The sequence below is a fragment of the Trachemys scripta genome, chromosome 20 (assembly GCF_013100865.1).
Source record: "Trachemys scripta elegans isolate TJP31775 chromosome 20, CAS_Tse_1.0, whole genome shotgun sequence".
Lineage (NCBI taxonomy): Eukaryota > Metazoa > Chordata > Testudines > Emydidae > Trachemys > Trachemys scripta.
Window position 1 is genome coordinate 15596378 of NC_048317.1, and position 27526 is coordinate 15623903.

Here is a 27526-nt window from a genome sequence, read left to right on the forward strand (position 1 = left end):
AGAGTGATCAGCTCCTGTTGTCTAGCCTAAAGAAAACCCTTGAGTCATCAGTTTACCCCTAAACAAATCTAGTGTTCTCTCTTGAACCATTGTTGTTTCTCTACAAAAACCCCTACACACGCTCCAAGTAAGTGTTCTGATGCTTGGATCCAAACTCTGCATCAGTTCCACTGGGATTTCATCTTCTCCTGACTGATCATGCTGGAGGCTCTGCCTGTCTCCTGCCCTCAGGACCCTGAGCTACCACCATCACCTGGGAACCCCGACCAGTTCAAGCTTCATGGATTGGTGAGATTCCAGCTCTCTCTCTCTGTTTTCTTTTCTACCTCAGGCAGGTATAGTTTTCTATATATGACTTTTGTAACCTTTAATAATGTAACTGTTAAGTTGGTTTAGGCTCTCCTTGTGTAGTTATCACTATTATTCAATAAAGAACTTCTATGGTTAAGCTGGTTGCTTCTCTCTCTCTCTCTCTCTGAATTTTACTCTTTTGTGTTTTTAGCTTCCCCATTTACTCTTCAGCAACGCTTCTTTTACCTATGCTAAAGATCCCTGCAGTGCCCAAAAATACGGTGGGGTTTGCTCATCAAGTGGGTTACTACCAGTACAATTGTGACGTGAAAGTGGGGATAGGGACGTGCTGAACCTGTGACATATGAGGGTGGCAGCTTGAAAGTGCTGCTCGACCAGGGCCGGCTCCAGGCACCAGCTAAAGAAGCAGGTGCTTGGGGCAGCCAATACCAAGGGCGGCATGTCCGGCCCCTATTGGGGCAGCACGGCCAGGTCTTCGGCGGCGGGTCCCTCAGTCCCTCTCGGAGTGAAGGACCTGCCGCCGAATTGCCGCCGAAGAGTGGAGCGGCGCGATCGTGCTGCTGTGTGTGGTTTTTTTTTTTTTTTTTTTGCTGCTTGGGGCGGCAGAAAACCTGGAGCCGGCCCTGTGCTCGACCCAGACTACTGAGTCCAGGAGCATATAAGGGTGGCAGCCTGGAAGTGCTGTTCGACCAGCCTGCTCGGGCTTACTCTATTCCAGTGCGGTACCTTTGGCACATAAGGGTGGCAGCTTGAAAGTGCTGCTTGGCCCAACCCACTGAGTCCAGGGACATCTAAGGGGTCAGCTAGAAAGTGCTGATTAACCCAGTCCGCTCAGACTTGCTCTGTTAGTGTGTGTGTGTGTGTGTGTGTGTGTGTGTGTGTGTGTGTGTTCATCCGGTTCTGGGGCTAGAGGAACCCAGCCCTAGGGAACCTAGGTCTTGAGGGATAGCTCCATTGGGAGGGGACCTTGCAGAAGGGAGGAACAGAGCTCCATATGAAAACACACGTGACACAAACAGAACATTGATAGAATTCCCCCCGCCCCCAGAAGAGTAACCCTAATAAATGAGCGCACCCCAAAGTAACAGGCAAATCTGGTGACATTAGTGTTACACAGTTAGGACTCTGCATCGTCCTCTGCCAAGGCCTCCTGAGAGACCGTCACGAAAGCTGGTGCAGTCAGGCTGGGAAAGAATGAGTGTGTACAAGGCCTGACAACAAAGCCATTGCTACTTATGTGTGGGCCCGATCCTGAGCACACTGACCCTGGTGTAAATCAGGAGTGACTCCACTTAGGTCCCTGGAGTTACAATGCTGATCCCCTAGTGTCAGGGAGATCAGAATCAGGCCCCCTATGATAGGAAGAAAGAAACAGGACAATGCAAAAGACGACTAGCTGCTCTCTTTACAAATGCAGGGATCACAAATCTACAGCACCTGAACTCCCCCAGCAGAGCCAGTGCCTGCTGCCCTGCACGACTGCCCCCTCTTCTAGGGGACCCTCAAATGCTCCCTCCCCCTGGAACTGTGCTCTCTTTGGATAGCTTGCTCCATTGAGACCCCAACCAGCCTATAGGGACAGACATTCCAGTAGCATTGCCTGGCTACTGCTCCCGCCTTCACCTTTGGTCCATGACCTCTTCCTAACATCTCCGAGAGCTCCTTGGCCTCAGGCCAGCCCTTTCCTTTCACGTCTCCATGGCATCTTTGTCTCCCTTTCTCTAATTTACAATGGCAAGGGCTGGCGGGTCTTTATGTGTAACTCATCCGCACTCAACAGTTCTGTCTCTGTCCTCTGTCTCAGCATTTTTCTTGTGACCAGACTTGTGCTTTTTGCCAGAAGCAGACTCATTCTCTTGTCTAGTGACTTACGTAATGTCAGAAACCCTTGGTCCTATAGATCCTCCAGGCTTCTCTGGATGCACAGCCCAAAATCTCATGTATCATTGATTTGGGTGCACTGCCTAACAAAGGGCAAATTCATCACAGTCGGTCTTCACTCCCAAAGTCGTGTTGCTAGTTTGCTATCTGAATCAGGCCTTCTCCCAGCCTGCTTCATTTTGTATAACATCTTTCATACTCCATGCACACAAAAGGGCTTCCCAGGGGATAAATAACCGAGTTTCAGAGTGAAAGGGTAGATACTAGCTGAGGAAGAGACAAGGGGGCAGGGGAGGGGGGAGGACGTGTCCCAAGGAGTTGATAGGGTGGAAAGATGTTCCAGATGGCAAAGATTGACTCATTGAAAGGAACTAAACTGCAGAGTTTCTGAATTTCGTAGGAACTCAGCCCTGGCCTACACTAGAAAATTAGGTTGGTTTAACTACCTGGGTCAACGGTGTGAAAAATCCACACCCAAGTGGAGTAATTAAACAGACCTAAATCCCCGTGCAGACAGCACCAGGGCAATGTAGAATTCTTCAGTCAACATAGCTACCGCCTCGTGAGGAGGCGGATTACCTACGCCAGCGGGAGAAACCCTGCTGCTGTCAGGGCAGGTAGTGTCTTGCTATGGCAGATCTGCTGCAGCGGAGCAGTGTAGCAATGTCAGTGTAGACAAGCCCCCAGAGTCATCACTCTACCCACATAAACGAGGCGTGAGGACCCAGAGGGATCTGTAAGATCTAAGAGGAGGAGCATGGAGACAGAGGGTTTTAGGTGAGACCAGCCCACCTTAGCTGGGGACAATTCACAGGGCTTCACTCAGGGCTGTGTTGTTCATCTGCCTTAAGAAGCGGCCGCACTTTAGGTCCCTGAGCCTGAATAGTTTCGAGAGACGTTGCACAGGAAATGGTTTGGTGGGTTTAAATTTAGCTCAGCAACCACCTGAACAGCTGAGGAGTGCAAATGAGCAACAAGACACTGCAGCTGAGAGAACTTTCCCAGCCAGCCAGATTTAGGGCGTTAGAGACTTGGTTTGACTGACAAATTCGCTCCCAGAAAGCAAATGGAACATGGGAACGGGGCATCGAAAAGGGAGGGTTCGTGAGGCCCCACAGCTCTGCAGAAAGCTACCCCCTCCCCTCTGGCTTCGGGGTCAGATCCTGTCACCCTTACTCCCATGCCTGGGCACCCGCAGCTCCCATTGACTTTGGATGGAGCTGGGGGCGCTCAGCACCTCTGAAAACCAGGCCAACGGAGGGTGAAATTCCCCGCAGTGCAGAGAGCCCGCACGAGGACTAGGCACCGCTTTGGAGGCGTTGTGCTAAGCAGTTCCTTGGGCTGATCCTCTTCAGAGGGATGTATTTGAGCCACTGAGTAGCACCAAACGCCACGAGTAAGACACTACTCACTGTGAGGAGACAGAGGAACTGTTCAGCACGGTCCTAGATGCAAACGAAGGAAACTGTAGGCTGAATGTTAGCGGAAACGCCCGCCTTTTGGAAGCTGCAGAACAGGGTGCATGCGTGTCCCACGGTACGGCCTGCCGGTTAGCGTGCTGGGGTAGGACGGAGAGGTTTGAGGCAGCTGGGCCAAATCGGCAGCCGCAGCCTAAAAGTTGGGGGTGGGGAGGTGTGGGGAGCAAACCAAGGTTGTGGGAACAACTGCTGCCCTTCCCACCCCATAGTGAATGACCCCCCTGCTCCCCTCTAGGCACCTAGCTTAAAGGGCTGGACTTTCAGTGTCCCAGTGGGAGCTGCTGAGTGCTTTTGAAAATCTGGCTCTACAATGGGATTTTTCAGTATCCTAAGGAACCTAGGGGAATCAGGAACCTCCAATCCCATGGAAACACAAGGACAGCTGGGTGCATAACTCCCTTAGGGCCCTTTCACCACCCCTGTGATTTCACAGGTCCCAGGTAAAATCCCTCCGGCTGCTGACCCACCTGGGGACGCAGCGTTACTGAGTGGGGGACAGTAACAGTTAAGCTGTTTCCTTCTAGGCAGATGGGAACCCCCTCACCAAGGTCAAAGGAGCCCCAGGCCGGAGCACAACTCCTGCCGGAGCAGTGCTGAACTAGACAAACAGGGGTAATCAGTTATGTCTGGGCATCTCTTTGCCAGAAGACTCTGATGGAGGGAGTTTGGAGAAAAGCAACACAGATTATATGGGGCAGTGGTGAAGGGACTGGTTATGAGGAGAAATCCATGCCTAGCTTGGCTAAGCAACAAGGTGGTTACAGGAGGGGCAGGGGCGGGGGCAGTGAGGGGAGGGAAGGGGAGGTGATTGGGCAATGTTAAAAGCCACCTAGGACCTGAAGGGTGTGAACGCCAACAAGGGAGAAGAGTTATTCTGGCTAGTGTGAGAGGGTGTAACTAAGAGCTATGGGGGCAGGGCCGGCTCCAGGCACCAGCTTAACAAGCAGGTGCTTGGGGCGGCCAAGGGAGAGGGGCGGCACCTGCGGCAATTCGGGGGCGGCAGGTCCCTCACTCCCTCTAGGAGCGAAGGACCTACCGCTGAACTGCCGCGCCAATTGCGGCTTTTTTTTTCCCCCCAATTGCTGCCGCCGATCGCGATCGCGGCTTTTTTTTTTTTTGCTTGGGGCGGCAGAAATGCTGGAACCGGCCCTGTATGGGGGGAACCAAGAAAGGGAAAAGTTAAGATAATGAACATGCAAACAGTCCTGGCAGTGAGATTTGTCAGGGCGTGGAATGGTCGCCTGGAGGAAAGGGGTGGAAGAACCATTTTTCAATAAGACTGCAGGACAAGGGGGGCTTTCACAGTGGCTTGCAATGCAGGAGACCTGAGCTGAATTCCTGACTTTGCCCTGAGTTACTGTAAGACCGTAGGGAAGTTACTTTGTCTCTCAGTTTCCTATCTAGACAGTGGGGTTAGTAAAACCCTCCTCTCTCATAGGCACTGGGCAATGCTCAGCAGGAAGGCAATAAGGGCTGGGTACGTATCTAGTTTGGTAAATGTGCAATAGGGAACAGTGCTGCTTTGGCAGAGGCTTGGACTAGATGGTTTCTCTCTCTTCCATCTCTGAGCTCTGTGATTTTTTTTTTAAGCCGCAGATTCTCCTCTCCAGTTCAAGGGGAAGCTGCAGTTTAGCATTTCAACAGCTTATAGCCCTTTTCATCAGTAGGTCTCAAAGTGCTTTTCAAAGGAGGTCACCATCATTATCCTCTTTTTACAGGTGGGGAAACCGAGGCACAGAGCAGTGACTTGACATGCCCAAGGCCACCCAGCTGGCCAGTGGCAGAGTCCCAGTCCAGTGCTCTAGCCAGTAGGACATACTGCCTCATTTAACACCCTGCTTTTACCTTCAGATGTATCCGTTGCCTCAAGTGAGATTTTTATAATTTCATTTTGCGGATTACTCTGGAGTCGTCTTCTTTGTTGATCAGCCAACACCGGACACTGCAGCATCGTTACCCTGCTCCTAGGTTTTCTTTCGCACAAAGCAGTTTTCCAGCTTGCTCCGAATGACTCTCATTAGTCACCATTAGCAGAGGCTGCATTTTCCTCCCAGCGCTTCTAGGGGTTTAGCACTGTCAGAATCAGCCCCCCGCCCCCATTATTCCCGGTTGCTCTGAAGCCATCGGTCCTACTCGCATTTTGACACCTGCTCATTATTCACCAATATCAGGTAAGGCAGACACTACACCAGATCCTTGGGAATAGGAACCTGCTTATAGGGCTCCCAGTTCCCTAACAAAGGACCCCCAGCTTCAAACCACCCCAGCTTCTTCTTATTACTGTTTGAATTGCAGTAGCAACTAGAGGCCCTAACCCAGACCAGGGCCCCATTGTGCTAGGTGCTGTACAGACAGGCCATGAGAGATGGTCCCTGCCCTGAAGAGTTTACAACCTGAACAGACAAAGATCTAGTAAAGAATGAAAGGAGAGGGATAGAATTAATGCCAGTCAATGTGGTTCTATGAACATAGTCTTGTCAAACAAACCTGATTGCATTCTTTGAGATCACCATTTTGGCTGATAAAGGTCACTGTGTAGATGTAACATACTTAGATTTTTCTAAGGTGTTTGACTTACTGCCACATGATATTCTAATTACAAAAATTAGCATGATATAGTATCAATTAAGCACATGTTAAATGGATTGAGAACTGGGTAACTGACAGATCTCAAAAAGCAATTGTCAGTGGGAATCATCATCGAATGGTGGGAATCTTAGCATCTGCACCTGACATAAGAGCTAATATGAACACAGGCAGTGCAGGAAAAGGGTAAAACACCTGCCATATAAATATAGTGGATTCCACTCCTCTGATAACAGGGACTGCAGGGAATTGATTTCATGGAATACACTTAATAGGGTTTTAAAACCCTTTTAAATGGAAACTTTTCAAGCCCTTGTGCTGGGTAAGAGGGGCGGCTAAAAGCTGAGGCCAAGAATTTAAAAGATGAGTGTCTAAAGTTTGTCTGTAAAGTCTATAATCAGGTGAATAAAATGGTTTGTTCGCAAAACAAATAATGAACAGCACCCTGTAGGTCAGTTGCTTACACAGCAACAATAAAACCTGTTTGATGGCTGGGAGTCTGAACAAGAGAATAGAAGTAAAAAGCTTCAGAATTTGCAGTTTAGTTTATGCTCAGGCTTATGCAGAACATAACCAAAGAGATGCTGTATCTCTATTTGTGTGCATTATTTACTAGATTTCTAGTGTAATAGGGACTAGGATGAGACCTTCACAGGGGACTGATTATCCCACAGCTGACTAATAACATCTAGCTCTTATACAGTACTTTTTATCCATAGATCTCAAAGCACTTTACAAAGGACATCAGAATCATTAGCGTCATTTCACAGATGGGAAAACTAAGGCACAGGGCGGAGACTGGCCAGTGTTGGAGAGAAGATGCTGAACTGAATGGACCTCAGGTCTTATCCATACTGGAAATTCCTATGAAAATCCACAGGTCCCTGAGGTTTCGCATTTTATATGCTGGTTCTCCACATTCCCCATCCAGTCCCCCAGGATATAGTTTTGGATGTTTCGTTGCATTCCTCGTCTGTTTGGCAGGCTTGAGAAATGTTCTCCTGGGCTGTGGCCATCCATGGAGGAGAGCTGTTCATTGATAGTTTTTCATTGATTTTTTTTTTCAGCTGCAGAGGCCACGTGAAATCCCATACTCCTGTGGTTAAAGCTGTTTAGTTACATTGGGACACGTCATGGCCACATTTGGATCTCTAAGAAATTAATTCTACTGTACAGGGAGATGGGAAAACCATCTTCCTAGATTACATTGATCCCCAGCAATCTCATTTCTTTAGGACTCTGCCTGTTCTTACCTTGGGAGAATTTTCCCATGGATCAGTTATACAACCAAATCTTACAGGGTTTCCGCATCCTAGAGTTTCTCCGTGTACTTTCATTGCTTTCCTAGCAGTATGGAGGAGAATGTGGAAATCTGCATTTGATTGGCTCACCTAACAACCTCATCATCATAGCAACTGTTACTCCTTTTTGATCTGAGCAGTTTGCCAATTTTGGAGGCCCTGCCGGTTGTTTTCATTAGGAGGAGAAATGGGTGATATGAATCAGGTATTTCTCTGATGCAATCTTGTTTATTTACAAAGAATGTGCAAAGACCTGTTTTCCTGAACACAATAGGAATTAAACAGAAGATGGTTTCTTTGTTCAGAGTCCCACGCCACTTTTCAGCTAGCACTCAGCCCCAAAGTTTTCTCTCTAGGTTTTTTCTATGAGCCATGTTCCCTGTATTTGTTCTGTTTATTCCTTAGCATTCTGCTCCTTCTCTGGGTCTGTTTCTGTGTTGCTTCTTGCTGCTCCTCTTTCTTTCTCTCACACACAGACACACTGCTCCAATCCAATCAATCCCCTGCCCCAGCGCTTGTTAGCAGATCACAGTGGAACCCCCTTGGGCTGCCTAGCTCGGATCCCAGTCTAGCCTTGCACATGGCTTTGTTTTGGGCAGGGGCCCCGATTATTTCAGCTACCTATTCCATGAAGGAATTCAATTGCTTCTTACATTTATCCTGGATGAAAGGCAGCTCCAATGCGTTTTAACCCACTCATAACACACCAGTACTTAAGACTGACATAGTCCTAAACACCTTAACAGCAGCACTTCATAAACATTAACCAGTGAAGCCTTTTAACACCCCTCTGAGGTATTTTCCCCATTGTACTTATGGGGAAACTGAGGCTCGGGAGAGATTTAGGGCTAGATTTTAAGGAACTGAGCTGTTTCTTAAGTGGAAGCAATTTAGGTTACCTACATTATCAACATCTCTGAGTGGGGGCACTCAGAGTATGTCTACACTGCCATAAAACACAGGCGCTGGCCTAGGTCAGCTGACCTGGGCTCCCAGGACACTGGCTCCAGGGCTATAGAATCACAGTGTAGAGGTCTGGGCTTGGACTGGAGCCTGGGTGCTGAGACCCCCTGAGCAGGGAGCGTCCACACTGTATTTTTTACACTTCTGGGCCCTGGGCGGAGCGAGGTGACCCAGGCCAGCTGTGGGGGTTTCACTGCAGGGTAGAGGTCCCTCATATGCCTAGGTCGGACACATCAGATCAGAGTGACTCTCCTGCGGTATAGACATGGGCGGGGTGTGCCCCGGATTCACACCGCAATGCACCCCAGTGACCAGTGACCCTGCCCTTTGGCTAACCCCATCCATCACTGACTTCTTTGCGGCCACATGCACCATCCCCGAGGCCCTGGGCAGCGAGAAGAGGGGCCGAGGGGGTGACACTGCGGGCCCCAGGCCCTGGCACAGCGGCGAGCCCCGGGCGGGGCCCTGGAGGCTGCTGGCACCATGAGTCGCTGCGGAACGGTGCTGCCCCCAGCGGCGCCCGGCCAGCCCGGCCCAGGCGTGACTCCGCCCGGCCAGCCAGGTGCTCGGCGGGCGGGGCCCGGCGGAACGAGCCGAGCGCCGGGAACATTGTAACCCTGCGAGCCGCCTGCGCCCGGAGCGTCCTGCGCCATGGGGGCCTGCCTGGGGGTCTGCTCCCTGCTGAGCTGCGTGAGTGCCCCTGCCCGGGCAGCGCCCTCTCGGCATGCCCCGGGGCTCCTGCGTCCCTTCTCCGGGACCCTGGCTCTGCTCCCCTCCCTCCGCCCCGCTGCCTCTCTTCCTCCATCCCCTCTGCGGTCTCTGGTTCTCCCCGTCCCCCTTCCCCCGGCAGATTGTCTCTCGCCGCCTGCGCCTTTCTTTCCCTCCATGGGCTCCCGAGGGCGGCGAGCTGCCTGTGTGCCGGGGCTCAGACTTGTTCTTCTCTTCCCCCTGAACTTGACTCTCGCCTGCTAAGCCTTGTGCCCCGCGCCTCGCTGGCTGTGCCCCGCGCTTGAGTTGCTTTGTGTTCTGTGTAAATATAAAGAGCCATTTGAAAGCTTGATCCTTTTCTTTCTTTACTCCATGACCGTGTTCTCCGCTTCTCTTCTAGACACAATGCTTCAGTCGCTGTAATTCCTTAGTCCCTTTCCAACCTCCTGAAACTTCAGGAGGAAGTCAGTGTAGCACCGTATATTGTGCAACATGAAACGTGTATGGGAGCCTTTTTGTGTCTCTAAATAGTTCTAAAGTGTCTAAAATATTTATTTCAAAGCTTGATCGTGATATTTAATTTCCTATCTACAAATTCTTTGCAAATTTTGGATTCTCCCTGATCTCCCTAAACTTAAAAACCCGAGTGTGTAAAATAATACAGAACTGTATATGGCTTATAGTTAAAGCGACTAGTTAGTCGTTACTCAAAGCTTGCCCGCATACACACACACACACACACACACACACACGGTTGTAAAATGAGGGTGGACTGTATAGTCAGAGTAACTCGCATGAAATCTGTTTCTTGTTCTTTCAAAGCCCAAAATTGCTTGTGTTTGTGGCATGCATCTTTTGTGACTGTTTATGAGACAAACCTCAAGGGAGTTCTTTATCGAGACAGGCTGTGTGGCTTTGTGGCTTAAAGCAGCAGTGTAATGTTTTTACGTGTTGACATTTGAAAACAAAATTGCAGATTTTGTTAAGACAAATACAACCATGAGGTGTAAGGAATCAGGACCCAATCCCGCGAACACAAGACTGAGCACTCATTGCGGGATCAGACGCGACATTGATAAATGTGGCACTAGCATAAATTCTTCACAACAGAAAGTAAAGAACTCTTAAAAGGGAAAAAACTCTCTTCCACTGCTCAGCTAGCCAAAAAGAATCCCCAACCATTACTAGTTTTTTTTCTTTAATGTAGGTATTTTAGTTAGATCAAGTTAAAATAAGTAATGCGTGTCTATTAAATGCCAAGGCTTGATCAGTTTTTAGTTTTCATTCAGACTGTGCCATGTGTAATTTTAATGCGTGGGAGGGTCTTCTAAACTTTTGGGGTAATGTTGTTTGGGAGTTTTCTTTAGCAACACTGTCATCTGATCCAACTTTTCAGTGGCATGGTCTATCTTCCCAGTCAAATGTTTCCAGTGCTTTAGTCCTGTCTATGATAGGCACAGTAGTTGTGTGAAAATGTTTAGGAGCTTGAAAACACACACACACACACACACACACACACACACACACACACACACACACTCACTCTCTCTCTCTCTCTCTCTCTCTCTCTCTCATATTGGGACTTGAGACCGAGCTTTTCAAGGGTGTATGTCAGTGGTTCTCAAACTTTTGTCCTGGTGACACCTTTCATATAGCAAGCCTCTGAGTGTGACCCCCCCAAAAACACTTTTTTATGTATTTAACACCATTATAAATGCTGGAGGCAAAGCGGGGTTTGGGGTGGAGGCTGACAGCTCGCGACCCCCCCATGTAATAACCTCACAACCCCTTGTGGGGTTCCGACCCCCAGTTTGAGAACCGCTGGGGTATGTGCCCTGAATCTTCTCTCTCATTGAATCACATGTGCCTTTGCAATAGACACACCCTCCTTGTGTGTGAAAGCACCAAGGTGTTATTAAAGGGACCCACCCAAGATGGAAGTTTAAACACCAGTTTGTTTTCCTCCAAACACACCTCTACGTGATCACCTGTTGGAAGGAGGCCAATGTAAATTAACTTCAGAACAGGATCACCGGGGCCTACTTGTAGCCGCCAGGCCTAGTAATTATTGCAACACAACTGAGAGCAGTATCAGGTGGCTGATACTGGCTGGAACTGAGATGGTTTCACAACCTGACTCAATGCTCCAAAGGCAGTTGCAACAAGTGGCCTGCAGCCTTCTGCTTTAGGGCGTTTAAAGCTCACAGTTTGTATGATTTTGAATAATGTTTGGAGCCCTTAGATAGGAAATGTATAGCCGAGTCTAGCTGCACAAATTCTGGGTGCACGTCTGTAAGTGTCAGATAAACAGTCTATAGTCCGAGAGCATGTTTTGACAGTTTGCAACCCTAATTCTGGTTTTCTCCCCCAAAAGCCAGAGGGTCATTCTAGGGGGCAGCCTGGAAGCTGGGGCGGTCACTGTGGCAGATCCGCAGCTAGCATAAATGGTGGTATTTCCGTTGGCTTCAGTGGAGCTGTGGCAGTTGACACCAGCTGAGGATCTGTTCTCTTACGGTTATGCACGCGGGCCCCCCACCAAGTGACAGGAATGACGCAGCCTCCCTGGCAGAGATGATCTGTGCTGCTAGTGGGAATAATCCATGTGGAGGGTGATCCTCTTACCAAGCGGGATCTAGTCCTGTACTGTGATATCTGAGCACACAGCTGTGAGTCTATTTTGGAGCCATTTACACAGTGCAGCAGAATTTGGCCCCCAGTGTCAGGTACCGTGATATGACCAAACACATTCGCTGCTCAGTTTCATTTTTGTCTTCCTAAAGCAACCCTTCCTCCCGGGCTTCTGGAGGATGCACTGGTGAGCGGTGGAAGAAAAATGATAGAAAAGGGCAGGGGAGGAGAGAGGTCTGTCATGAGTGGGTTCAGCAGGCTTAGGTGAAGTGGTCATGGCCAAACTGCGTCTGTCTAGAAAGTTTTTAAATTCCAAGCACGTACGAGAATGGAGCTAGATAAGTTCCCGGAGGAAAGGTCCATCAGTGGTTATTAGCCAGGATGGGCAGGGATGCCACCCCATGCTCTGAGTGTTGCTAGCCTCTGTTTGTCAGAAGCTGAGGGTGGATGACATGGATCACTTGATGCTTGCCTGTTCTGTTCATTCCCTCTGAAGCATCTGGCCGTTGTTGGAAGGCAGGATACTGGACGAGATGGACCGTTGGTCTCATTCAGTATGGCAGTTCTTATGTTCTATCTTAAAATGCAGTAGCCTGCTCTGAGAAGTAGGAAAGCGATGGTAAGATATCAAAAAGACCATAGTGACCAGGTAATCAATTACACTGGAGATTAGATATTTAATACAAAAAAACTGTTAATGCAACACTATAAAGCAGGGGCTCTCAACCTTTCCAGACGACTGCACCCCTTTCAGAAGTCGTCGTCTTGCCTATCCGCAAGTTTCACCTCGCTTAAAAACTACTTACTTACAAAATCAGACATAAAGATACAACAGTGTCCCAGCACACTATAACTGAACAATTGCTTAGTTTCTCTTTTTTGCCATATAATTATAAACTAAATCAACTGGAATATAAATATTGTACGTGCATTGCAGTGTATAGCACACAGAGCAATATAAACAAGTCATTATCTGTATGAAATTTTAGTTTGTACTGACTTCGGTAGTGCTTTTTATGTAGCCTGTTGTAAAACTAGGTAAATATCTAGATGAGTTGATGGACCCCCTGGAAGAGCTCTGCGTACTCCTAGGGCTACGTGTCCCCCGGGTTGAGAACCACTGCTATAGAGCACCCAGCATTTAACCAATAGGTAGTGAATAGTCCTGGCAGAGAATTTAAAATTAGACTCACTACTCGGGATATGCAAAGTTCTGCTATATTCAACCACTGGAACATTATCCCCTTGTTTACATTCTTGTAGATGTTAAATGTTACGCCTTTGCCAACCACATTATTAATATTTTGCAGGTCACCTTTTAAATTCAGTATGAGAGCTATAACTTGAGTTTCCTGGCTGTTGTGCCTGTTGGTTCTTGGCTGTAATGCTGCACTTTTGGGGGAGGGGGTAATTTAATTTCTTAGTGGTTTTAAAAAGAAGAACATGAGTGGCCACTGAAATAAATGTTTATAGATCAGAGCACGCTTTGGTCTGTAAGGAAAGTAATGTCTGGCACATGTGTCACATGTTAAATTCCTTTGTGCAACTTCTTTATTTAAACAACTTTTCTTTTTCAAGCTTAGTAGATCACACATTCTGTAGCGAGAAGTCGGCAAATCACTTTTTTGACTGAAAATCACTGTTTCTGGGCGATCCAAAAATAAGAAACAGCTACATAAACTTTCAGCCCAGAAGTTCTTTTGTTTGAAACTGATCCGCTGGAAACGGGAACGAAAGTACAGTCTCGGCTGTGAATGTAGCTTTGCTGTCAGGAGTAATGTCTCCCAGGCGTGTGATGGTAGCATTGCCCTGTAGTCTGGTGCTGATAGTAGCCTGGACAGCACTCTTAGCTCCATACTCAGGCATCCGAAGAAGTGGGCTGTAGTCCACGAAAGCTTATGCTCTAATAAATTTGTTAGTCTCTAAGGTGCCACAAGGACTCCTGTTCTCTTTCCACTAAAGAGTGTGTTGCTGTGGGATAACTTACCCAGTGTTGGCTATCCTGCTGTAAAATCCTAGTGGAGGCTACACACCTGTAGCGCCGTCCGCGAGGTCAGCACTATACCTGCCTGGCCTGCGGATGACCTCACCTGCCTCATGGTAAGACTCCACTAGGTTTTTACAGTGGGGTCGCTAACAGTGAAGATGAAACCTTGGAGTCGGATCTTGCTGGACTTCAGTTGGGCTACTTGTGTGAGTAAAGCGAGCAGGACTTGGGCCTTTATCCTGAAAGAGTCTCCCTCGCGCAGCATGCCACAGCCTGTTCATGTTGTAGGTGTCTGTGACTCCCCTTCCCCCACATGGAATAGCTTTCTAGCTAGAGACATTCCCCACCACCAGCTTGCTCTGGGGGCGGTCTGCTGAAATGAAGCCAGCTGTATTTATTTTGCTACTTCTGCCCTGCTAGTATGGGGGAAGTGAGCTGAATGGAGAGGTAAAGCTTGACTGGGTAGAGATTCTATTTTAAAATAACAAATCTCTAGACGTCCTGGCTTTAACGCCTTTAAAAGTCTCCGTCTGCTCTCAGATGATCCACAAAGCTGAGTGACTTTGCAGCTGGGTTCACTTAAGAAACAATTTATTCAGCTGCTGCTCTCTCTCGAGCTGAACCACTAAATTCTGACACTTGTACCAACTGGGTTTTACTTAATTAGATCCTCCTTCACCCGGGTATAAAATCTGCTTGATTTCACCAGCACCCCGTCCCCCATAAGTTCACACCCATGCAGGGTGGGCGTATACGAGATCATAGAACCTTTTAGCATTTCTCCATAGATGTGCTGGTACGTGGATTTTAAAGACAGACTGGTAACATGTTTCAAAACCATTTTTCACATTAAACCTGAAGACTAATTTGTGCATTGTTATGCGCCGTTACGTAGGCAGAACTCTTGGGCATAAGCTATGTGGTGGTGTTTCCTGGTCCCCTTGAAACATCTCTGAAGAAGAGTTCTTTGCAGGGTTTGAGCATATGCTACTGACCCACCTCTTGGAAAATCTTGTGTATTTTTGACTCTCTATTGTTTGGAACACTCTCCAAAAATATTGTGGATGTATTTTTTTCCCCTTGATAACAAAAATGTAGCAAGGAACTCAAAACAGCTGTATTTTTAATTAGAGTTTGCTCCCAGTACAGTTCCTTTTGGAATCAATAACAATCCATACATTTAACATCCTGCTGCCCAAGCACTACCCAAACTACTTATGGCCCCAACGCAGCAAAGCACTGAAGCACGTGCTTAACTTCGGTCTTGCACTCTTGTGATTGTTTTGGTTAGCGGGAAGCCCCAGATGCTTGAAAAGTCATTGCACGAGAACCCCAGCTTTCATTTAAAAATGAAAAGTAAGTATCTAGCTCTCACAGTTGTGGAGAAAAGCCTGAAAATGTGAATCAAGTGTGCTCTAAAGGCTCAGAGCGCAAATAAAAAGGAAACCCAAATTAAAAATAATAAAGAGCTCATATTTTGTTAGGCCCTATACGTTTTAAAACAAACAAAAAATAAATCTTGGGGTTGACATGAACAGGACTACTTGTGCTTAAAGATAAGCATGTGCTTAAGGACATTGCTGGATCAGGACCTACATTAGTCAGTAGTAATACATCAGAAAATACCCAAAGAAATTACTAAGAAGTGAAATAAAGGAGCATTGCTTTGTTTGAAATACTTTCTTGCATAAATTGTAAGTTTCCTGATGTTTGCATCATCAAAAACAAACCATAGCTATTTAAAAATTGGAAGCAATTGACCCCCCCCCGGCCTGTGTTTCAGTTCAGCAAACATTAATTTGCATCTTTCTCCCCACAAATGATCCCAACAGAGCTGAACTGAACATATCTTTTATATGTTCAGTGTAGTGATGCTGTCATAGAATCATAGAATGTCATGGTTGGAAGGGACCTCAGGAGGTCATCTAGTCCCACCCCCTGCTCAAAGAAGGACCAATCCCCAACTAAATCATCCCAGCCAGGGCTTTGTCAAGCCGGGCCTTAAAAACCTCTAAGGAGGGAGATTCCACCACCTCCCTAGGGAACCCATTCCAGTGCTTCACCACCCTCCTAGGGAAATAGTGTTTCCTAATATTCAACCTAAACCTCCGCCACTGCAACTTGAGACCATTACTCCTCGTTCTGTCATCTGGTACCACTGAGAACAGTCTAGATCCATCCTCTTAGGAACCCCCTTTCAGGTAGTTGAAAGCAGCTATGAAATCCCCTCTCATTCTTCTCTTCTGCAGACTAAATAATCCCAGTTCCCTCAGCCTCTCCTCATAAGTCATGTGCTCCAGCTCCCTAGTCATTTTTGTTGCCCTCCACTGGACTCTTTCCAATTTTTCCACATCCTCCTTGTAATGTGGGGCCCAAAACTGGACACAGTTCTCCAGATGAGGCCTCACCAATGTCGAATAGAGGGGAATGATCACGTCCCTCGATCTGCTGGCAATGCTCCTACTTATACAGCCCAAAATGCTGTTAGCCTTCTTGGCACCAAGGGCACACTGTTGACTCGTATCTAGCTTCTCATCCACTGTAATCCCCACGTCCTTTTCTGCAGAACAGCTGCCTAGCCACTTGGTCCCTAGTCTGTAGCAGTGCCTGGGATTCTTCTGTCCTTGTCCTTGTTGAACCTCATCAGATTTCTTTTGGACCAATTCTCTAATTTGTCTAGGTCCCTCTGTATCCTATCCCTACCCTCCAGCGTATCTACCACTCTTCCCAGTTTAGTGTCATCTGTACACTTGCTGAAGGTGCAATCCACGCCATCCTCCAGATCATTAATGAAGATATTGAACAAAACTGGCCCCAGGACCGACCTTTGGGGCACTCTGCTTGATACCGGCTGCCAACTAGACATGTCATTTCCAGGGAGAGGCATTTAGCTAATGTGAGCTCCTTCTCACTGGCTGGTTATAGAAATCAGTTCAAAAATGTTGTAGGCTCAGGATAGAGTGACCAGATGTCCCATTTTCATAGGGACAGTCCCATTTTTGGGGACTTTTTCTTATATAGGCGCCTATTACCCCCCCCCCCCCCCCGGTCCCGTTTTTTCACAGTTGCTATCTGGTCACCCTAGCTCAGGATAAACTCTGGCCAACATGTTCCAAATTGACTAACAATTATTGGTGCCCAATTTGATACCTTAAGGATATCTCATTTTCAGAAAATTCTGAGTTCTTGCCCCTTCTAAGGGGTCTTATATCTGGCACTCAAAACCCCTGTTCTTCTGAGAATTGAGACCTTTGTGTGTCTAAGTAAGTAAATTCTCAGTGAACAGGTGGACTGTATGGTCAAGTGTCGGAAGATCTCTGGCAATATTAGATGATTCTCTGATTTGACGTTTGCATAATTTTTAATTCTGGTGACCTGTGAAGTGCGGCAAAATTGGGTTTATTCCATTTTTGCTTTTTAATTAGATAAAAAAAAAAGAGTCTGAAAATAGTTTTTTTCCCTTTCTCGTGTGGGTGGGTGGGTTCTGCTTAGTTGTTACGTTAGAAATTCAGATGGCGTCAATCCTGTTTTTCCTGTTACTTTGTAGACGCCTAGGGGATCAGTAACATTACATCACAAATGCCAAGGAAGTGAAACTGTAGCCACTTCTATACATCATAAAAAAAAAAAAAGACACAAGCCCTAATCTTTACGTTTTAGGTTGTCCGTATTGATGGAACTATTGATTCTTATTGATGTATGGTCCGGCTATTGTCCCACTTGTGGGCATATCAGGGCTATTTGCTTTGTTACTGCTCCAGGGCCTCGCCTTGGCAGTATCACATGGTGTGACGTTCTGTGCAGGGAACTGATGGGAGGGTGTTACCAGCAGCAGTTATGTTGTAATTCAGTTACACCAATGCTAACATACTGGTTTCCTGACTGTTTTTATCCCCAAATATGGATGTAACATTACTTGGATGTGTCATGCAATCCCTGAGTAAGGTTGTACTGTGCCCACATCACACAGCAGGAGCAGGAGTGTCCACTAGGGTGAAGGGTGGAAAATAGTTTCTCTTCTAGCCCCTTGTTTTCAGAGACTCATAATTCTCCAAAACATGCAGTTTTAGGACTGAAATTTTCCATGGCTAATCTCTGACCAAAAGAGAGTGAGACTAGCCACTTTTGAAGCAGAAAGTGGGAGAAACAATATTTGTGTTACTGTCTTAAAAAAAAATACAACTTTTTTTTAACCCATTTAAACTATTGGAAAACTGGATGACATTTTAAAATTGAAATTTGGCCTGGAAATGGTGAGAAGTAGCATGGTCCAGTAGACAGGGTCTATTCCTGGTTTTCCCACTTGGGCAAATCACTTAATCTCTCTCTGCCTCGATTTCCCAATCTGTAAAAGGGGTATAATACTCAACTTTTTTTTAGCTCTATGGATGATGAACGCTGTATAAGAGCCATCTGTTAGTATTAGAGTATGGCCTTGATTTGGAAGAAAAGTGGTTTTGATTTGCCAAAGTTATGGGCACTGGGCAAATCATGTATGACGTATACATGGGAGAGATTTTCCTTAGCCATTTAGCTTGTGTACATGGCCGCGTTTTGGTCTCTGATCTGGGACAGAACTTGACAACCTTAAACACCCTTAACTTCAAAATTACAGCAGTGACTTTTCATTCCTCATACTTGTCTTGATGTTCAGCTCTTGATTATGTCTTAAAAGACAAGGTCATTTTTTGGTTCCCTCGCTTCTCTCAGTAGTTTTGAGCATATGACAGTCAATGAAGGGTGGTACCTTTCTCCTCCATGGTAACTTAATCTTTTCTTCGTGGACATGCTGTCCTAAGAAGGACCTACTGCTCGTGTTAGCTTCCTTTCAGATGGGGTAGTGATCACTGCTTAGGGATTCATAGATAACAGACACTAATGCTTTTGCTTTTTTTTTTTTTTTTTTTTTTTTAATTTTGCTTTTTTCTTAAATCCTCTTGTCTCTTTTCCTACTTTAAAAAACAAACCCTTAGAAAGTTCCTACAAATGAGCCACATTCAGAGAGCAATCAAGTTGCACAATGCAGCATTCAAAAAGCCAGGAAATAGGAAAGTTAATGTAAGGATCAACATGCAACTTTAACTCTTCCTGTGTGCATGCAGGGTCACACTGCCTGCTTTAATGAGGTACTGACCGAGTGACGTGAGGCCTCACCATCCGCTCCAGGAGGCATTTCTCTGTCTGTAATGTGATTACGCTTGAACATCACTTGGACCAGTTCCAAAGTTTCAGGCACCAATAGGAAGAACCCTGTTGATCTGGGTGAATATTGGAATAGTCACTTCTGCATAACGAGACGTTTAAAACTAGGCAGGTAAAGCATGTCTGTAATCTGAAAGGTTGGGTAACGGAGCCCAGCCCAGGTAAGCACAGAAGCGTGCGACCCTGCAAAGAAACTCCAAAGAGGAGAACTTCCTTTCCCAGCCCCGTCAAGCAGCAGCCAGTCTGTCGTGCTAGGGGGTCTACAAGTTCGCTTTTGCCCCACAAAAATGCTAAAATTTAAATCAACTTTCAATTCCTGTAACATTCCCCCCATGACTTAACCTCACATGCTCTTTTTTCTGTGTGCAGCTTGTCATATAACGTGTACACACACATCTCCGGGAGGCCTCTTCGATTGTGTAACCTGAACAAGACAGTACTTCCACCTCCCACATCACACTAGAGGCTGTCATGCTGTCTGGAGTGGCTCATGACTCTGAGTGCCTACCACAGGACAAAGTGTTAAAAACAGGGCAGACACCCCAAACTAGTGGTGTGTTCTGGAATTAGATTTCACCAAGCCAGTACCCAATGTGATCTCCTGGATTACCACAACCGTCTTACCATGGAGTCATAGACAGTCCCCTTAGACTCTCCTGTCTAGCTTGTCACCCAGACAAACTGGACTTAGTGATAAATGGTCACTTACCCAAAAAAACACACCAGGTTGAGGTTGCTTCCAGTCCCAAGAGGCCAGTCACTTACCCCCAGATCAGTTGGTGCCCTGGATCTTACACCAAAGACAAGGCCTGTAGCCAATCCTGTAATAAACTACCTAAAGGTTTATTAACTAGGAAAAAGGAATACGAGAGTTATTTACAGGTTAAAACAAGCAAACATACACAAACCAACGAGTTCCCATCTAAATCCAAAGAGTGACAGAGTTGTAGTGATCTGTCAATTCAAAGTGTCTTTCAGGGCAGGCCCACGAGTCAGACCTGGAGATCTTTGGTTTCAGGTTAGAGCCTCTGGCCCTTTAGAGTTTAAACAGCCAAAAAGATGGAAAATTTCCCTGTGGCTTTGTTTTTATTTTCTTCATTCAGCTTCCAAGCCGACAGAAGGAGCTTCCTTGCAGGTAGCGTTTCCCAGGTGCGATAGGGCCGTTAACCAAGCCTTCGTGTGGTGAGGATTCTCTATGGGCCGTTTGATATCAATAGCCCTTCTGGGTGGGCAGGGTGATGATTCCGGTGCCTGAGTTCACAAGTTCAGGGCAAACATTTTTTAAAGTTATCAACCAAAACGTACGTGTTTTCTTATAGCCTGGAATCCAGACATTACAAGGGAGATCAACGCAGGCAGCAATTGACAAGTATTTCAGAGTCTAAACACTGAATACATTCTTAGGAGACTAATACCTGCTTTGAGCAAAACGAACATACAGGTGACCTGTGCTGGTCTCCAGCTACGAGGTTGTTTGTTCTTAGCGCAGTGGTTCTTAACTTGGGGTGCACGCACCCCCTGCGGGTGCGAGATCCCCTTTCTGGGGGTGCGAGACATGCCAGGTTTTTTTAGAAGGTAAATCATCGAAAACACAAATTAAACAAATTAAGTGTGTAATTTTTCATGTATTCTTAATTTTACTGCGAAATTAGAATTATACACCTCTACCCCGATATAACGTGACCCGATATAACACGAATTCGGATATAACGTGGTAAAGCAGCGCCCCGGGGGGGCGGGGCTGCGCACTCCGGCGGATCAAAGCAAGTTCAATATAACGCGGTTTCACCTATAACGCGGTAGGATATTTTTTGGCTCCCGAGGACAGCGTTATATCGAGGTAAAGGTGTATGTTTATTTTCTCTCTTTCATTCTATAGTTATGATATATGTAGGTTAAAGAACTGACCTACTTCACCGATTTTGGATAAGGGGTGCGAGAACCTAGATTTTGAGAACCAAAGGGGGGCAGGCTGCAGTAAAGGTTAAGAATGCCCGCAGCCTGGGCAAGAGCTGGCGTCCGGCCTGCCAGCATCACAGAGTCAGTTTCAGGTATCCTCTCAAGCCAGTATTCAGACTCTGTTTGCTCTGCACTCAGGCCCCGGTGGTGCTGGCAGCCTGGGAATCCAGCGCAGACACGGTCCAAATAGGTGAAAGTAGAAGATTGCAGCCACCAACATTTAAGCCTCATGCAGTGGGGGCAGTATGGCCTGGTGGCTAGGGCACTGTACTGAGACTCGAGGCCTGGGGTCTATCCCTGGCTCTGCCACCGGCCTGCTGGCTGATTGTGGGTCAAGTTCTGTGCCTCAGTTTCTCCATCTGTAAAATGGAGGTAACGATACTGACCTCTTTGTAAAGCGCTTTGGGATCTACAGATGAGAAAAGCTAGGGATAATTATCTATACAAAGCAAATTGCCATGCAGAAGCCCGTTATAGTTTGACCAGCCAGTGTGGTTGGGAGCAAATGGTAATAGAACTCATAAAGCATGCCCGTGTCCAGCTAGGCTGTGTCAGCTCTGGTCTTTCCCACTTGGGGCAGCTCCTGGGGGAGCCCTGGTGTAGCAGGCTGGGAGTCTAGCACTGTTCACCTGCTCGGAGCAGAGTTGGACCACATGGTGGTGAAAGCACTGGCAGCTAGTCCACACTAGTGCTTCCATCCTCCGTGCTACCACTAGTGCCCTAAGGCACCCGGGGCCAGACTTTGACCTCATTCTGGTTTAACGCCATTGATTGCAATGGAATTATTGAAATATTTGATCAGCATGAAACCAGCATCAGGTCCATAGGCTGCAGTGCGCCCAAGGATGGTCTTGTGGTTATGATGCCAGCTAGGGACTGCGGAGTTCTAGGTTCAATTCCTGGCTCTATTACAGACTTGCTGTGTAACCCGGGAAGCAGTTCCTCCGAGAGGAGACTTGGGGGTGGATGCTGAGCTGGACATGAGCTTCCAGTGCGACGCTGTGGCCAAAAGAGCTAATGTAATCCTTGGATGCGAGAACAGGACTCTCGAGTGCGAGTAGAGAGGTATTTTACCTCTGTATTTGGCTCTGGTGTGACTGCTGCTCGAACACTGCGTCCAGAACTGGTGCCCACAAGTCAGGAAGGATGTTGATAAATTGGAGAGGGGTCAGAGAAGAGCCGCGAGAACGATTAAAGGATTAGAAAACCTGCCTTACAGTGCTAGACTCAAGGAGCTCCATCTATTTAGCTTAACAAAAAGAAGGTTCAGGGTGACTTGATCATGGTCTATAAGTACCGGCACGAGGAACAAATATTTGATAATGGGCTTTTCAGTTTAGCAAACGTATAACAAGATCCAATGGCTGGAAGCATCTGTGCCGACTCCGTGGGTGCTCCAGCCCTGGAGCACCCATGGAAAAAAGTTAGTGGGTGCTTTGCACCCACCAGCAGCCAGCTCCCCTTCCTCCACCTTCCCAGCACCTCCCACCCACCACGGTCATCTGTGCCGCAGAATGCAGGAGATGCTGGGAGGGAGCGGGAGGAGTGGGGATGAGGTGTGCTCGGGGGAGGGAGCAGAACTGGGTGGGAAGAGGCGGGGCAGGGATGCGGGGGTGGAAAGAGGCAGAGCAGGGACAGGAAGAGATGGGGTTCGGGGTGGGGCCTGGGAGGAAGGGTGGAGTGGAGATGGGGCCTGGGGCTGAGCAGGGGTTGAACACTCCCGGGGAAAGGAGGAAGCCGGCAGCTGTGGTTGGAAGGTGAATCTAACCAAACCCAGACTGGAAATAAGGTGTAAATTTTTAACCGTTCAGGTAATTAGCCATTGGACGTTTGTGTAAAAGATCTGCTCCGTTCATCCAGGACTGAACTCAGAGCAGTCCTCAGGCCGCTGTGATGCAGGTCAGACTGGCCTTAGAATCTCTCAGCCTGGGCTCTGCCCATCAGCCAAACCTTGTCATACCTGCCTAGCCTGTACCTTCCCCTTTGTATAATGGCCCCTCGCGGTTAGGTTTGGGGCGACAGAGGGAAGCCCTCTTCTTTTAGGCAACCAGGTGCCGTTTCTTCCTGGGGGCAGGGACAGGGGAGTCTAGGTTCTATTCCCGTGGCAGGAAGCGCATCGGCCACGGCACCGGGTACTATCTCCTGTTCTGCGCTGTTTGCTCAGTCTGACTCTTCCATTGCCAGGTGTCATGTCTGTGCGGCTCAGCTCCCTGCCTCTTGTGTGGCTGCTGCCCCTCCACAAGGAACTCCACCATCTCCCGCCTCATCTTCACCTTCTTCCTGTTCCTGGGCACGCTGGTCTCCATTATCATGATCATACCCGGGGTGGAAGAACAGCTATACAAGGTAAGCAGCATTTCCCAACATCCTGCCCCACCCCACTGACATGGGACCTCTGAGCAAAGGCAGAAGCCAGGAGTGAACTGAGGTTGGGGGGGCTGGTGTCAGAAAACGTAAGGGGGAAAGAGGATTTAAATATTGAAGCCCTCTGACACTGAAGAAAGGAAAAATGATGTTAATACTTAGCACTCAGTGTTCCCTTCCCACCGCCCATAGATCCTAATGTGCTTTATAAAGACAGGGTGTTATTAACTCTTCTTTCAAATGGGGAAACTGAGGCACGGTGAGACAACGTGACCTATCACCCAGTTCTCACAACTCGCTGTCCATTGGGCCATGCTGCCTCAGTTCCGTCCTGGCATTGTAACTGGCTGAGTAACCAATGGGTCATGAAGACTGAATTAATAGATTGTCTAAATTATGTTCAGTTAATTTGCCCTGTGTTATGCAGCTCTTAGAATGTCACCCTGTAATTCCTGCGCGGAGGCCAATCGCTTGTGGTTAAATGAGGGGGTGTATTTCAGGACCACAGCAAGTCTTCAGATGCCCTGGGAAGATTCACCCTTGCTGTTAAAAATGTACATCTTAACTCACCCTCCCCCCACCGCTAGAAGTGGTCACTCCATATTAAGGCTGAGGCTCATTGGTGGGAGATGATACCCCCACTGCCAGAACTGTCCCTGTCTTGTGGGCTGCACCCTCTAGGGCTGCCGGGCTGCACCCTCACCAGCAGCACGTTGACTGAGTGTTTTCCCCAAAGAGGAACAGTTAAGTTTCTGGTGAGAACTTTGTCCCTACAAAGGGACATTGTGAAGCCAGTCAGATTCTGGCTTCCAGCCCCCTTTGCCTAAACTTGTAGAAAATTAAAGGCCCTGGCCCTGCAAATAACTCTGCCTCTGCACAGAGCCCGTAAAGGGTTTGCCAGCACAGAGCTGCTTGCAAGATTGGGACCTATTTCCCCTGATAATCCCAGTTAAAAAGGAAAAGCAATTACCTAGCATGGTGGAGTGCCTAGGGTACTGGACTGGGATATGGGAGAAAAGAGTTCATAGAATATCAGGTTGGAAGGGACCTCATCTAGTCCAACCCCCTGCTCAAAGCAGGACCAATCCCCAACTAAATCCCTAAATGTCCCCCTCAAGGATTGAACTCACAACCTTGGGTTTAGCAGACCAGTGCTCAAACCACTGAGCTATCCCTCCCCCCTTTTATTCCTGTTTCTGCTGTTGGCCTGCTATGAAACCTTGCCCAAGTCACTTCCCCTCCCATCCCTTTGTTTTGCCTATTAGCTCAAGGGATGGATTGACTCTTATTTTGGGTTTGTCCACATGGGGAGTTATTCCAGAATAGCTGTTCCTGATTAATTCAGTTCCAGAATTAGAATGCCTTATTCCAAATAAGCTGAATGCACTTATTTTTTGGAAGTTGGTTAAGCTAATTTGGAGGCACTCACTCTGGAATAAGAGCATCCATACATGCAGTTGTTCTGGAATCATTAATCCACTTCAGATTCACACCTTACTTTATTCTGGGTTAATTTTCATGTGTAGACAAGACCTCTGTATAAATTCAGTGCCTAGCACAGTGGTCCTGATCTTGGTGGAGTCTCTAGGCACTGCTCTGAGAGGATGTTCTGAGGTGCTCACAGAACCGTTTTCTCCCCGTCTCTCCTTGTACCAGCTTCCTGGCTTTTGTGAAGGAGGCAGTTCAAGTCTAGGCATCCAAGGTCGTGTCAACTGCAAGTCCTTCCTGGGTCATAAATCTGTGTACCGCATGTGCTTTGCAACGGCTGCTTTCTTCTTCCTCTTCGCCTTGATCATGATCTGTGTGAGGAGCAGTAAGGACCCAAGAGCAGCAATTCAGAATGGGTGAGGCTACTGTGACTTCTCGCCTCGCTGATGTTAACAGGAAGCACTTCACTTAAGTCACAATTATTTTAAAATGTCCTTGGCATGTTACGAACGGAGCCACTGATTGTTCGCAATGAAGTAATTCGAAAAAATCTTGTCTGCTTTATATTGCGGATGCTTTTTCATCTCCCTGGTGGGAATCTGCTGGTCAGTTTTTAAGGCCAGAAAGAGATCATCTGGTCTGACCTCCTGTCTAATGCAGACCACAGAACCTCACCAAGGATTTCCTGCAATGAAGGCAATTAGGATTCACTCTCTTTGTAGGGAAGGATATTGAGTCCAATAACTAGGCAGCGCCCCGGTTTTGCTTTCTGTTTCTCATGCTCTAGCCCAATTGCATTGTTTAGTTTGCAGACCCTGCAGGGGAACTGGTGCAAAGGTAAATCTCGTAATGGTAGGTATGTAACATTTTCTCTCAAAATAAACAAAACACTTTAAATTTTGGCCCTGAACTCCCTGCAACTCTCACAGTCGAAGCAGACGTTACTGCAGGGTAATAGCCTCCCGCTGCTAGATAAATACTGCAGTTTTTGCTCATTTGAAAGCAGGCGTCACTGATCTATGACTGCTCTGTTCCATAAAATGCTGACTGGAGCTTTAATTATTTCCCCTGGTGAATGCTGGTGCAAGAAAGGAACAGTTCTTCTGTCTAGCATTATTTAATAGCTGTATTCTGATTGGCTGCTGCATGTAAACATTCTGTTTTCCAAGCCAATCACAGAGCAGCCTATCTACAAAAGCAGATTTTTTGTGTTTTTAAAGGTAACTGTTTTCCTGACCAGCGAGAAGTGTGACTTATTTTTGACTGGAAACAGGGCAGGAAGCCAACACCTGCCATAGATTCTGTGCACTATAAATAGCATGAGTCAACTGCACTCCTGTTCTCTGGTTCAACGCCAAGTAGCATTAAAGAGCGTCAGTGGGCGTAGGACTCGGCCCAGATGGGGCTCACCAGTTTGCTTCCCTTCCTCGGTCTCAGGTGGCTTTGCTTATCTCTTGTCTTCCCATCCAGGTTTTGGTTCTTCAAATTCCTGATTTTGATTGGAATCACAGTGGGCGCTTTCTATATTCCCAGTGGATTGTTCACGTCAGGTAAAGACCCGTACATGTATAAACCCATCCATGCCTATCCGCAGGGTACATGCAACCTCGGCTGTGCCTTAATATAAGTCAGTGCTTACAGACTGCTCCTGCTGTTGGTCCTTGGAGTCTTGAGCAATATCGGGACATTCTCGGCGAGGTCCCTGGCCTCTCAAGCCCACTTCCCTTGGTGGTCTGCTGGAGCCCAGCTTTGGGTAGCTCAGGGCCTTGGTGCAATGCTGGTTCACGCAGGCCTTACACCTGGGTGGGGGTGAGTGCCCCGGGGTGCCCATTGTAGGACATAAAAGAGCCAGTCATCTCAACTGTTGTTTTGAATTGGATGTGAGGCCCCCAGGTAACCACACCATAGATACAGGGGTTCTTCGGACAAATTATTTGGTGGCCTCAGAGTGCGGCCACTCTCACACTTTTCCCTGAGATACTTAATTAGCTTTATGAAAAACAAAACAAACAGGCACATATACACGTCCAAATGATTGTAATTTTTTTATTGCTAGCTAGTACGTCAGTTGTGAAAAGTGATATTAACAAACACACAAGTATCACTTTTCGCAGTCGACTTACTCAGCCCCAGCAAGCCTGGGGACAAAGTAGGCCCTGGATGGGGGTCAGGGGAGGCAGCGGGGGCCAGGGGCGATAGGGGTGGGGGAGTGGGTAGCCAGGGGAGGCAGCTGGGGGACAGAGCCTGAAGCTGCGTGGCTGGAGCCTGGGGCCTGCCGCCATGCAGCTCCAGGGCTGGAGCCCGAATCCCCACGACCAGAGCCTGCTGCCCCACCACTCAGGGCTGAAGCCCAAAGCCCCATGACCGGAGCCTGCTGCCCCACCACTCAGGGCTGGAGCCCAAAGCCCCATGACCAGAGCCTGCTGCCCCACCACTCAGGGCTGAAGCCCAAACCCCACGACCGGAGCCTGCTGCCCCACCACCCAGGGCTGAAGCCCAAAGCCTGAGCCCCACCACCCCATGGCAAATGGGGAACTCACCGGCTGTCCGGTCCTCCAGCGTTGTGCCCCAGGTATCTGCAGAGCGGGACAGAGCCCAACCCCTGCTGGCGGCTCCAGCAATCAACACTAAAGTAGTGCATCCAGGAGCACCAGGGAGTTGGGGGAGGGGGGCCGCTGTGTGTCCCCTCCCACCCACCCCAATCATAGCCCAAGAACCTGTGGCCACAA

General features: G+C 47.8%; 1 protein-coding gene across 1 annotated transcript in view; it reads left to right on the plus strand.

The window, feature by feature from the left end:
- The first annotated feature begins 9071 nt into the window (after positions 1-9071).
- The window catches only part of SERINC2 (serine incorporator 2), a 29088-nt gene continuing 10633 nt past the window's right edge, over positions 9072-27526 (plus strand). Inside the window, exons 1-4 of the mRNA XM_034754154.1 lie at positions 9072-9211; positions 23190-23351; positions 25026-25213; positions 26268-26347. Of these exons, the coding sequence (XP_034610045.1) occupies positions 9173-9211; positions 23190-23351; positions 25026-25213; positions 26268-26347 (469 nt within the window). The 5' untranslated portion in view covers positions 9072-9172. The remainder of the gene's footprint in view (positions 9212-23189; positions 23352-25025; positions 25214-26267; positions 26348-27526) is intronic.